General features: G+C 37.6%; 2 protein-coding genes across 2 annotated transcripts; one reads left to right on the top strand and one right to left on the bottom strand.

Moving 5' to 3' along the window:
- Positions 1 to 1,071: 1,071 nt before the first annotated feature.
- Positions 1,072 to 2,725, top strand: LOC141674983 (putative aspartic proteinase GIP2). The gene is made up of 3 exons (XM_074481687.1): positions 1,072 to 1,520; positions 1,641 to 1,998; positions 2,336 to 2,725. The coding sequence occupies exons 1-3, from the start codon at positions 1,072 to 1,074 to the stop codon at positions 2,723 to 2,725; spliced, it is 1,197 nt and encodes a 398-aa protein (XP_074337788.1).
- Positions 2,726 to 3,172: 447 nt separating this feature from the next.
- On the bottom strand, positions 3,173 to 4,147 carry LOC141674981 (putative aspartic proteinase GIP2). The gene is made up of 2 exons (XM_074481686.1): positions 3,997 to 4,147; positions 3,173 to 3,843 (listed from the first exon to the last, which is right to left on the bottom strand). Exons 1-2 carry the CDS (start codon positions 4,145 to 4,147, stop codon positions 3,173 to 3,175), a joined length of 822 nt encoding a protein of 273 aa, XP_074337787.1.
- Between the last annotated feature and the right edge of the window lie 6,816 nt (positions 4,148 to 10,963).

Below are 10,963 nucleotides of genomic sequence, written 5' to 3'. Positions count from 1 at the left end.
AGATTCAGAATTCAAACTATCTTAACAATTTTAAATTGAGCAATGTTATATACCCAAAAAAATTCCCAAAACCGTTTCCAAATGACACGTGTCATCTTTTAATTCGTGGGATACACGAGAAAACTATTTCATTTATGAGTGAACATCCAATAGCACGTTGATAACTCATCATTCGGGAACAGTTTTGGAAACCGTTTTTGAGACCTAACATTTCTCTTTTAAATTTAGAGAATTAACTTTACATGTATTAATCCAATGAGGCAAGGCCTTAAATGTGATCAGACGCGAGTTCCATAGATGCAATGCAATACAAGCCCTGCCATTTTTGCAGCAAGGACATGAGATCATTCTAGCGAGTAGCGATGCAAGTCCAAGCTGACACTCTGTTCTCCACATATGCTGAAGTCTGAAGGTGCTGAATCAATGTCAAAGTTTTGAAATGTTTTAGTAGGCCTTGTGTATAATTTTATCCATAGGACTAATTTTGATGCGATTAGTTATCTCCTGATTATTATCCCGGGATTATAATCCCATGGAACAAACATGGGCTAAGGGTAGTACATTGACTTCCATCTATAAGTAGCACATAGTATTTATGTACTGTTAGAAACTCTGATATACACTAGCACTTGAATATGGTAAGCCTCCCTCATTTCCCGCCATGCATGCATGTGTTCATAATACTAAACTGCTACTAGGCGAAACTAGGTTCTGCAGCCATCTATCTTGACAGAATTGGAGACTAATCTTCTATAAATGTTGGTGTTTCTTGTAATTTGTTTTTGCACTAGTAAACCACATCTACACAACAATGTCTTCTTCTTCTTTCATTCATCACTATAGCCTAATCATCTTATTCTTGGTTGTTGCGATATTTTCAGTTTCAAGTGCAGCCAAGTCCAAATCCAGGGCCTTCATTTTTCCCATTAGAAAAGACATAAGAACTCTCCAGTACTACACCTCACTCAAAATCTCCAAACGAGAAACAATGTACCACTAGTGCTGGATATTGCAGGCCAAAACACCTGGTTCAATTGCGACGCCTATAAATTGGCAACCTATAAGCCCATCATGTGTGGCTCTACTAAGTGTAAACAGTATAACATCAAGAATGCTGGCTGCATGATCTGCTTTGGCACTATACCTCGCACACCAGGCTGCACTATCGGTGCCTGTGCTATCTCTTCAGTTAATGGTTACACTTCTTTAAGTAGTGGTCAAAGCCTAGGAGAGGATTTCATATACGTTGTCAAAACTGATGGCAGATCAGTCGGATCAACCTACAAATCTCCCGAACCAATATTTCCATTCACCTGTTCAGATGCAGATATGTTGAGTGGTCTATCCAACGAGACGAAAGGTATGGCAGGCCTTGGAAATGGAATTACTTCATTACACAAACAGTTGTCACTACAATTTAAGATACCTCACAAATTTGCTATTTGTTTGCCCTCTACCTCTGAATATGCACCAGGCCACATGTTTATTGGCGGGGGGGCCATATTATTTTCCACCATATGGTAAAGACATTGCCAAAGAATTACTCACCACATCACTAGTTCAACACCCCCTTAAAGTGAGGGGTTTGGAATAGCATTTGATCCTGAATTCTTCTATTATGTAAATGTTACATCGATTAGTGTCGATCATAGACTTGTCTCTTTCAACAATTCTTTGTTATCCATCGGGAAAGATGCTTGGGGTGGCACTGCTTTAAGTACTACTACTACTTTCACAATACTAAGAGATTCCATCTATGAGGCTCTAGTTAGTGCTTTTACCAAGGCAGCAGCATTCAGAAAGATGAAAAGAGTAGAATCTGTCGCGCCCTTTAGAGCATGTTATGAGTCTAAATCAGTAGCCAGAAGCCAGACAGGACCTGTAGTGCCTTATATAGATATTGGTCTGGCAGGCAACACACATTGGCGATTTTATGGTGCTAATTCAATGGTCTCGGTGAACAAAGATATCTTATGCTTGGCATTTGTGGGTGCACCAGTTAGAACTAGTTCAATTGTCATAGGAGCATATCAAATGGAGAATTACCTTATCGAGTTCGATCTTGAATCCTCAAAGCTGAGAATTAGCACTTCACTTTCATTTCAAAATACAACCTGCAGCCAGTCCCGGATCTAGACTTCAAGGAAATAGCCCCTAGCAATATAGCTTGTTCGAGTCCAGTGAGGACTTTGGATGAATAAGACTGTTGAGTTTCTTTTCAACTTTGTTTTTCTTCAGAATTAGTCATGTCATTTGTACTTGATTTTGTTGAAGTGCTGATCAGAAGGCATAACTATTTTCAAGAACAATGATAATGTTATCTTTGTTTAATAAGGTCCTCTATACAGTTTTTGTTAGCGCTTTTACTGAGGCTGCAGCTCATAGGAAGATGAAAAGAGTAGACGGACCCTTCGATGTGTGTTTCAATGCCACAAACATACAGAAAAGAAAGATAGGACCTGCAGTGCCACATATAGATATTGGTCTTGCAGGGGGCAAGAATGAATGGAGACTTTACGGTGCCAACTCAATGGTGTCAGTGAACGAAGAATTATTATGCCTGGCATTTGTAGATGGAGGATCATTACCAAGAACTTCAGTTGTCATAGGAGGGCTTCAACTGGAGAATTATCTTATCGAGTTTGATCTCATTTCTTCAAAGGTAGGGATTAGCTCTTCACTTTTAACTCGAAATACAACATGCAGCCAGTCTAGAGTCCTGTAAATTTACTAGAAGTTTGTTCACTGGATAAGACTGTTCAATTCTTTTGACATGTTTTCCTCAGTTTGTAACTTTCCTGAAGTGCCTGTTGATGAATATTAGTTTGATGCAGTTTAAAGTTTAAGACTGGTCTAAAACGTTTTTGTAAAATAATTAGTGGACATAATTTTGGAAATCAATCTAGTAAAAGAAAATATTAGAACACATCTTAGTAGATATCTAGAACTTTTCAAGTTAGTATGAACCTTAAGTGACATTAAACAAAGATACATTATCATTGTTCTTGAAAATAGTTATGCCTTCTGATCAGCACTTCAACAAAATCAAGTACAAATGACATGACTAATTCTGAAGAAAAACAAAGTTGAAAAGAAACTCAACAGTCTTATTCATCCAAAGTCCTCACTGGACTCGAACAAGCTATGATGCTAGGGGCTATTTCCTTGAAGTCTAGATCCGAAACTGGCTGCAGGTTGTATTTCGAAATAGAAGTGAAGTGCTAATTCTCAGCTTTGAGGATTCAAGATCGAACTTGATAAGGTAATTCTCCATTTGATATGCTCCTATGACAATTGAACTAGTTCTAACTGGTGCACCCACAAATGCCAAGCATAAGATATCTTTGTTCACCGAGACCATAGAATTAGCACCATAAAATCGCCAATGTGTGTTGCCTGCCAGACCAATATCTATATAAGGAACTACAGGTCCTGTCTGGCTTCTGGCTACTGATTTAGACTCATAACATGCTCCAAAGGGCGCGACAGATTCTACTCTTTTCATCTTTCTGAATGCTGCTGCCTTGGTAAAAGCACTAACTAGAACCTCATAGATGGAATCTCTTAGTATTGTGAAAGTAGTAGTAGTAGTAGTAGTACTTAAAGCAGTGCCACCCCAAGCATCTTTCCCGATGGATAACAAAGAATCGTTGAAAGATACAACTTTATGATCGACACTAATCGATGTAACATTTACATAATAGAAGAATTCAGGATCAAATGCTATTCCAAAACCCCTCACTTTAAGAGGGTGTTGAACTATTGGTGTGGTGATTAATTCTTTGGTAATGTCTTTACCATATGGTGGAAAATAATATGGCCCCCCGCCAATAAACATGTGGCCTGGTGCATATTCAGAGGTAGAGGGAAAACAAACAGCAAATTTGTGAGGTATCTTAAATCGTAATGACAACTGTTTACGTAATTAAGTTCTGCCACACCTTTCGTAAACCTTAAGGTGTTAGAGGAAGACCCCAATAGGATCATATATTTAACATTGACCACTGCTTAAAGAAGCGTATTCATTAACTGAACTGAGAGCACAGGCGCCGATATTGCAGCCTGGCGTGCAAGGTACAGTACCAAAGCAGATCATGCAGCCAGCATTCTTGATGTTATACTGTTTACATTTAGTAGAGCCACACATGATGGGCTTATAGGTTGGTAATTTGTAGGCGTCGCATATGAATCAGGTGTTTTTGCCAGCAATATTCAGCACTAATGGTACATTGTTTTCGTCTGGAGATTTGTAATGAGGTAAAGTATTGGAGTGTTTTTATGTCTTTCCTTATGGGAAAATAAAGGCTTCAGGTTTGGACTTGGACTTGGCTGCACTTGAAACTGAAAATATCGCAACAACCAAGAATAAGATGATTAGGCTATAGTGATGAATGAAAGAATATATTTTCAGAGTGTGATGAATGAAAGAATATATTTTCGTATAGAGTTGGTTTACTAGCGGGGCGGATCCATAAATCAAACTCCGGGTGACACGGTCTATATTTTGTGAATATAGAAGATTAGTCTCCAATTCTGTCAAGATTGATGGCTGAAGAACCTAGTAGCAGTTTAGTATTATGAACATATGCATGGCGGGAAGTGAGGGAGGCTTTGCCATATTTAAGTGCTAGTGTATATCAAAGTTTCTAACAATCAATGTACTACCCTTAGTGCATGCCAAGGGTTCACTTGTCTGCTAAGTTTTTCTCAATGCTTCATATCATTTGGCCTTCAGGAAGAATGGTGTTTACATGTATAACCTGTCTGTTATTACTCCTTCCATTTTTAGGCTTATTAAAAATCATTGTAAAATTCAGAAAAATGTTTTTGGCTTAAAAGTTACGTTAGAGTGCAGTTAGACAAAATAAGTTCCCATATTTTTAGGAAAAACTGTTTTCAGCTTTTACGGGAAGCAGATGTTGATTTCATTATCAAACCTTACCAAAAAAAGTATTATTATTTTTATTTTTTTACATCAAAATATACATATCAAAAAAATTACCAAACGGTCATCTGATTTTTACAATATCACTTTTTCTAAGGGCACAACTATCTTTAACAACAATTTCAAATAGAGTCGAAATGAGTAGACGACCCTTGAACGTGTGTTTCAATGCCACAAACATACCCAAAAGCAAGACAGGACATCCAGTGCCCCATATAGATATCGATCTTGCAAGGGGTAAGAAAGAACGGAGACTTTACGGTGGCACTCAATGATGTCATGAATGAAGAAGTATTATGCCTGACATTTATAGATGGAGGAAAATTTCCAAGAACTTCATTTGTCATTGGAGGGCATCAATTAGATAATTATCTTATCGAGTTTGATCTCATTTCCTCCAAGGTAGGGATTAGCTTTAGCTCTTCACTTTTAATTCTAAATACTACTTGCAACATTTTTTAGACATGTAAATTTTCCAAAAGTGTGTGTTGTTATATATATACTAGGTGTTTGATATTAGGGCTGTCAATGTATCGGATCTGGTTTGGATCAACCTTGATCCATATCCTGATCTTATAAGTGATCTTATAATAAGTAAGTACTTAAAATGATCTCATCATTGTTTGTCAGTAATGGTCAAACGTATGAATTAAAAACACACACAAACAAACCAATTTTAACTAACAGAAGAGGCATTAAACACACAAGTATGCATATCTAGTGTAGAGCCAAGAGTTTCAACCTTGAATTCACTAAAAACTAGACCATACTAATATCTTTTCACAGCTCCCAGGCAATGACAAATTCACGAGCAAAGTAAATCCAAGATCACATGATCAAGAGTAACAAAAAAATTGCTGGATTATGATTAAAAACGTGACATGAGAGAGAGCTCATAGAGAGCTTCTTTGCTTTAACAACAGTTATAAATCTCACTACTAACATTATAAATCAAATTATAGCAAATTTAGCAGAACCCAAGTATATAATAAATTATCCGGATCGGATCATTAACGAATCGGATCGGCCTAAATCCATATCCGGTACTTATCGATCGGATCGTTACCGGATCAGATTTTTCTTCAAGTGATCCATATCCGTTCCATTAACGTTCGGATCAGACCGGATCGGATTTCCGATCCATTGACAACCCTATTTGACATAGAGAGAAAAGCACATATGTATGTCAAACGACTTGACCTTTTATTCATAGATAACATGATACATACAAGGAAGAAATAAATTATCCTGAGGTTCTCATGTGTGCCTAACATCCAAGACTCTCATATGACCTATATTCGATTTCCTCTTTTCCAGGCCTCATGTGGTGTTTGCTTTTACAAAGAATGGGCAGGTAATCTATCAAGATATATACTGTGTGTCTTGCAGCTTCTCCACATAGTTTTGCAGGCAAGTGCATTTCTTTCAAATAACTTCTTACCATTTCAGTTACAGTCATGTTACGCTGTTCTATAACCCCATTTTGCTGAGACGTGAAAGGTGTTGTGTAATGTCTTTCTATACCAGCTTGTGCACAGTAATTCTTGAATTCATTTGACATAAATTCTCCTCCTCTGTCCGACCGAAACACCTTGACCTTTGTTTCAGCTTCATTTTTAACCACAGTAATTTTTAAAGGTAGTGAACGTTTCGTCTTTTCCTTTTATGAGGTATACCCACATGAATCTGCTGAAATAATTAACTAATAAAAGAAATACTTGTTGCCAGAGGCAGTTTCAGGACTGATTGGGCCACACAAATCACCATAAACCAACTCAAGAGGCTTGGTGGCACTATAGTTTGCTTTCATTGGAATTTTTTTTCTCGTTTGTTTAGCCATTAAGCAGCCCTCATAAGTGACTCCAGGTTGATTTATCCTTGGCATTCCTCTAACCACTTCTCCTTCGACATCAGTGTTAAGGCATGATAATTCACATGTCCGAGTCAGGCATGCCACAACTTTGAGGTCTCATCTGCTTCGCTCAATATACATTCACGGTGACTGGTTTCAATGATAATTTTGTATAAACGATTTATTGAATGTTGAACGTTCATAAGGAGCTTCCCCTGGCTTGTCATAGATTTTTAAAAATTCACCTCTAATGATCATTTTGTTGCCCATCTTCAGCCATTTGTAACTAGACTGATAATGTTGTTACGCAGGCTAGGGATGTAGTAGACTTCATGCAGAGCTCGCTCCTCACCATGTTTGCACATAAAAACAACAGTTCTTTTGTCTCTATCTTGACTGTAGACCCATCTCCAAAGTGACTTGGCTTGTCACAGCCTCATCCAACTCACAATTTATCTTTGAAACTAGTCATATAGTTGCTAGCGGTCGTTGTCAAGATACCACAAGTTTGAGTCATTTGTTTTAGCTTCCCTTGTTATTACCAGTGAAAGTAACACGCCTCTTTCACCAAGCATCATGAGACTCTGATTTTTGTCATTGCATTTCATCATTAACAAAGCAGCACATTATCTTCAATTACCGTCATATTTGCTTCTTGTCGTCGTTCCCTGAATTTTTTTGGCCGTCTGCATTTGGCTATAAAGTGCATGTATCCTCCACAATTTTAGCACTTCAACGTGCTTGTGTCACGCGGTCCACGATATCTGAAATTAGACGATCATGAACCTTCCTTGCTAGAGCGTTGGGCCACTCTTCATGGGTCAACAACAATTTTCCTTCTTCATTTTCACACTTGGCCCATTCTTCAACTGGTGAGCATCAATTGACCCTCAATTGTCTCTATTTTTCCCTTTATACGCTCCTCATGAGCCTTTAGAGAACCTACAGCTTCTTCTATAGACATATGGATTCAAGATTTCCAAATTATTCCAGGACCGAGGTAATTTCTAATAATGTCGTGGGTATATCCCGTAAGAATTTCTTCACAATATAAGACCCTGCCATGTCATCCCCAATGCTCGAATATTCGTCACCGGTCCATTTAGTTACAATATATTCGAGTTAGAACATTTTTCACTAAGAGCTGTTAGGGTTACATGAATAATATTCTCGTGAATGATAACACATATAGTGTAAACCCTAATATGTGTTTATATACTACACAATTATAAGATATCTCCTAATTGATATGATATGTTATGTTTCCTAAAATATATCAATCAGAGATTATCTACTGTAGTCCTTTAGCTATACAACTCTTCAAGCATATTTTCTTTTGTTTAATCCAGATCCTCTCCTGTAAATCAGCCACTTTTCATCCCTGAAGTGTATCCGTACTTAAGTTCTGATGTAAGTCCTGATGGTTAATTTCTGATAACTTCCTGTTTTCAGTAAGTTCTGATTTCCAGTTAAGTTCTGATAGTAAGTTCTGAAACTAAACAAATCAGATTAGACATGACATCACAAATATATCTACAATCTCCCCCAACTTGTAAATTATAAAAATATACAAGTTTATAGATTTGATGATGTCAAAAACATTTAAGTACAAATGCAATGAGAGTTTATATGTACAACTAAATACAACTTACAGTACATGCAGCTTTTACCAAATTCACTGAATCAGCCTGAATCCATAATGATTCCTTACAAGTCTGATACCAGCTTGGTCTCTGCATTTCTTTTAACTTCAAGTAACTGAGCTTTGACTTGCTGCAGTTCTTTATCTCAGTATCACCAATCTGATATATGGCAGCTCTGAGTGCAGAAATTGGATTTCTTTCAAGTCCATCTCCCAGTCTGATTACCCTTGGATGTGTAGAATCTTCATTATAACATAAGCATCTTCCTTTCAGAATTACTTCTACCTTAGCAGAATTCTTCCTCACAGGAATTTCTCTTCCATCATCCTCAGTCATCATTGGAGTATACTCTGTCATTCTTGCACCAGAAATTTTGAGTAAATCTCTTATTATCTTCAGACTATTTTCTGACCATTTCCTGGTATCATAATTTACCTCCAGTAGATAATGAATATATTGGATCTCTTTGACATATTTCTTCAGTACATCAGAATAAGATAATCTAGAAGTTCTGCTATCAATCAGAAATAAGATCAATTTCTCTTTTTCTTCATAACCATCATGAGTATCCCTCACTACTTGAGCAGAAAGCACTTTGTCAAGGTGCTTCTGTGTGATCTCTTCATATGGCTTGTCAGTCAATGTGAATGGATCTCTAATATCAACTTTTATCCCAGTCTGAAATTTCTCTCTGTCAGAACCTAATCCAGAAGTGTCTCTAGCTTGCTTGGCTTTTACCCCAAATACTGCAAGTTGATTCAACATCTGATTTGTCTTAGGCTGAACTGGAATAGACTTGTTCCATAGCAGCTTCTTCTTGTCTTCTAATGTTAAGCTGTCTATGTCAACTTGAACAGTGTCAGAGGTTGATGTCTTGATGAATTGGTCAGGATTTGCAGTTTTTATCTATAGTTTGCTGTTCAGAAATATCTTCAGGATTTATTAAGTTCTGAACTTCTTCACTCTGAACAACTTGAGCTATGTCAGGGGTTGTCTTAGATTCTTCTGTCATCATCTTTCTCTTCAGATTTTCAACTGTTTCATCTTCAGCAGCAGCATTATCAAAGACTTGAACCATCTTGCACACAGGATCCATCAGAATTTGAGGAATCTTCATCTTCTGTTTCTTGACTGTCTTCCCAACTTTTCCTTTTCCCTTGTCTTTGGGATCAGTAGTAGTTTGAGATCTAGTCCTTGATCTAGGAATCTCTGTGGCAGATCTTTCTCTTATCACAATCCCTTTTTCTTCTAGCCTTGGTGGCTTTCTAGCATTAGAAGCTTTTGACTTGGGTTTGCTCTTCTCAGCAGCAAATTTAGCTTCTTCTTCTCTTAATTCCTCTAAATCCACTCCTGGATTATCCTTAAGGAATAGTCTCTTGGCCAATTCTTCATCAATATCATCTGTAGCTTTGATTGGAGAAGTAACATGAGTTGGTTGTTTTGTAGTTGGAGCTTTCAGATATAGAACAGTAGGTATATTCAAATTATGAATATCTATTTCAGGACTTGTCTCTTGTTCTTCAACATCATCTGTAGCTTTGATTGGAGAGTGAGGTGGAAAAATCACAGATTCTTGTACAGGTTCTGATTTGTGGACTTCAGGAATTTCAGATTCCTGAATCAGAACTTCTTCAGCTGCTGGCAGGGCTTCAATCACAATAGATTCTGATCGAGATTCCTGATCCCCTTCCTCAGCATTTTCAGCATCCTCAGATTGAGTTTGTGCAATATGCACACCTGCTCTCATCTTCCTCAATTTTGATTTTCTAGATGGAGGGGTGACATAATCTGTATCAGAATGTGAAGACCTCTTTCTTTTCTGAATGCCAGATCTTCCGATGCTTTTTCCTTCTGAAGAGTTGACTCTTCAGCTTCTTCTGTCATAGGTTCTGATGCAGGAACCTGGACCTGTTCTTCCTCATCTGATTCATCTCTCAGAATCAGCCTTCTCTTCCTCCTTAGTGGATATTGAGGAACATATTTAGCTCTTGAGGTTTTGGGTCTGGAGGATGTGTCAGATTTTACAACTGGCACCTTTTGAGAAGTACCAGAGGTTGGTTTGGTTTTGGATTTGAGTCTGGACTGTGAAGTGCTGATAATAGGTGTTGATGTTGGTGGTTGTGAGGTAAATTGTGGTTGTTGAGTAGTGGATGGTTGTGATGATGCTACATCAGGTAATATGGCTGTGTAAGTGTCTGGGATAGTGTTGACTAAGAACTGTTTGATAGATTGGGGTATTTGGAGAGGTCTTAGTACTTCCTTCTTGTTATCAGCAGATGTAACACCCCCAAATCCGGGGTCGGGGATCCGGGTTGTCACGAGTTCCATTTCCCTTAATAACACCCAATCTTAATAATTAATCAACTACTCTGTACTGTGACCCCACAATAAACACACACACCACACGTTATAGTCTCAGAGATGAACATCCAAAAATAATCACAAGTCATTTTATTCCACAATTATCTGCCAATACACCTTAAAAGGTTTTCTGAATAAATTTACATTTTCTTTGCCATTATT

Source organism: Apium graveolens, chromosome 7 (assembly GCF_009905375.1).
Source record: "Apium graveolens cultivar Ventura chromosome 7, ASM990537v1, whole genome shotgun sequence".
NCBI lineage: Eukaryota > Viridiplantae > Streptophyta > Magnoliopsida > Apiales > Apiaceae > Apium > Apium graveolens.
Note: the sequence above shows the minus strand (reverse complement) of the source record. Positions and strands in the feature narration are given on the sequence as shown.

Bases quoted from the DNA above. Each gene is read 5' to 3' on its own strand.
- LOC141674983 (XM_074481687.1), top strand. From the start codon at position 1,072: ATGTGTGGCTCTACTAAGTGTAAACAGTATAACATCAAGAATGCTGGC. The intron at 1,521-1,640 runs GTAAAGACATTG...TACATCGATTAG, and splicing joins ATATTATTTTCCACCATATG to TGTCGATCATAGACTTGTCT. The intron at 1,999-2,335 runs GTTAGAACTAGT...TTGTTTAATAAG, and splicing joins TGGCATTTGTGGGTGCACCA to GTCCTCTATACAGTTTTTGT.
- LOC141674981 (XM_074481686.1), bottom strand. From the start codon at position 4,147: ATGTGTGGCTCTACTAAATGTAAACAGTATAACATCAAGAATGCTGGC. The intron at 3,844-3,996 runs GTTAAATATATG...AATATGCACCAG, and splicing joins TTCTTTAAGCAGTGGTCAAT to GCCACATGTTTATTGGCGGG.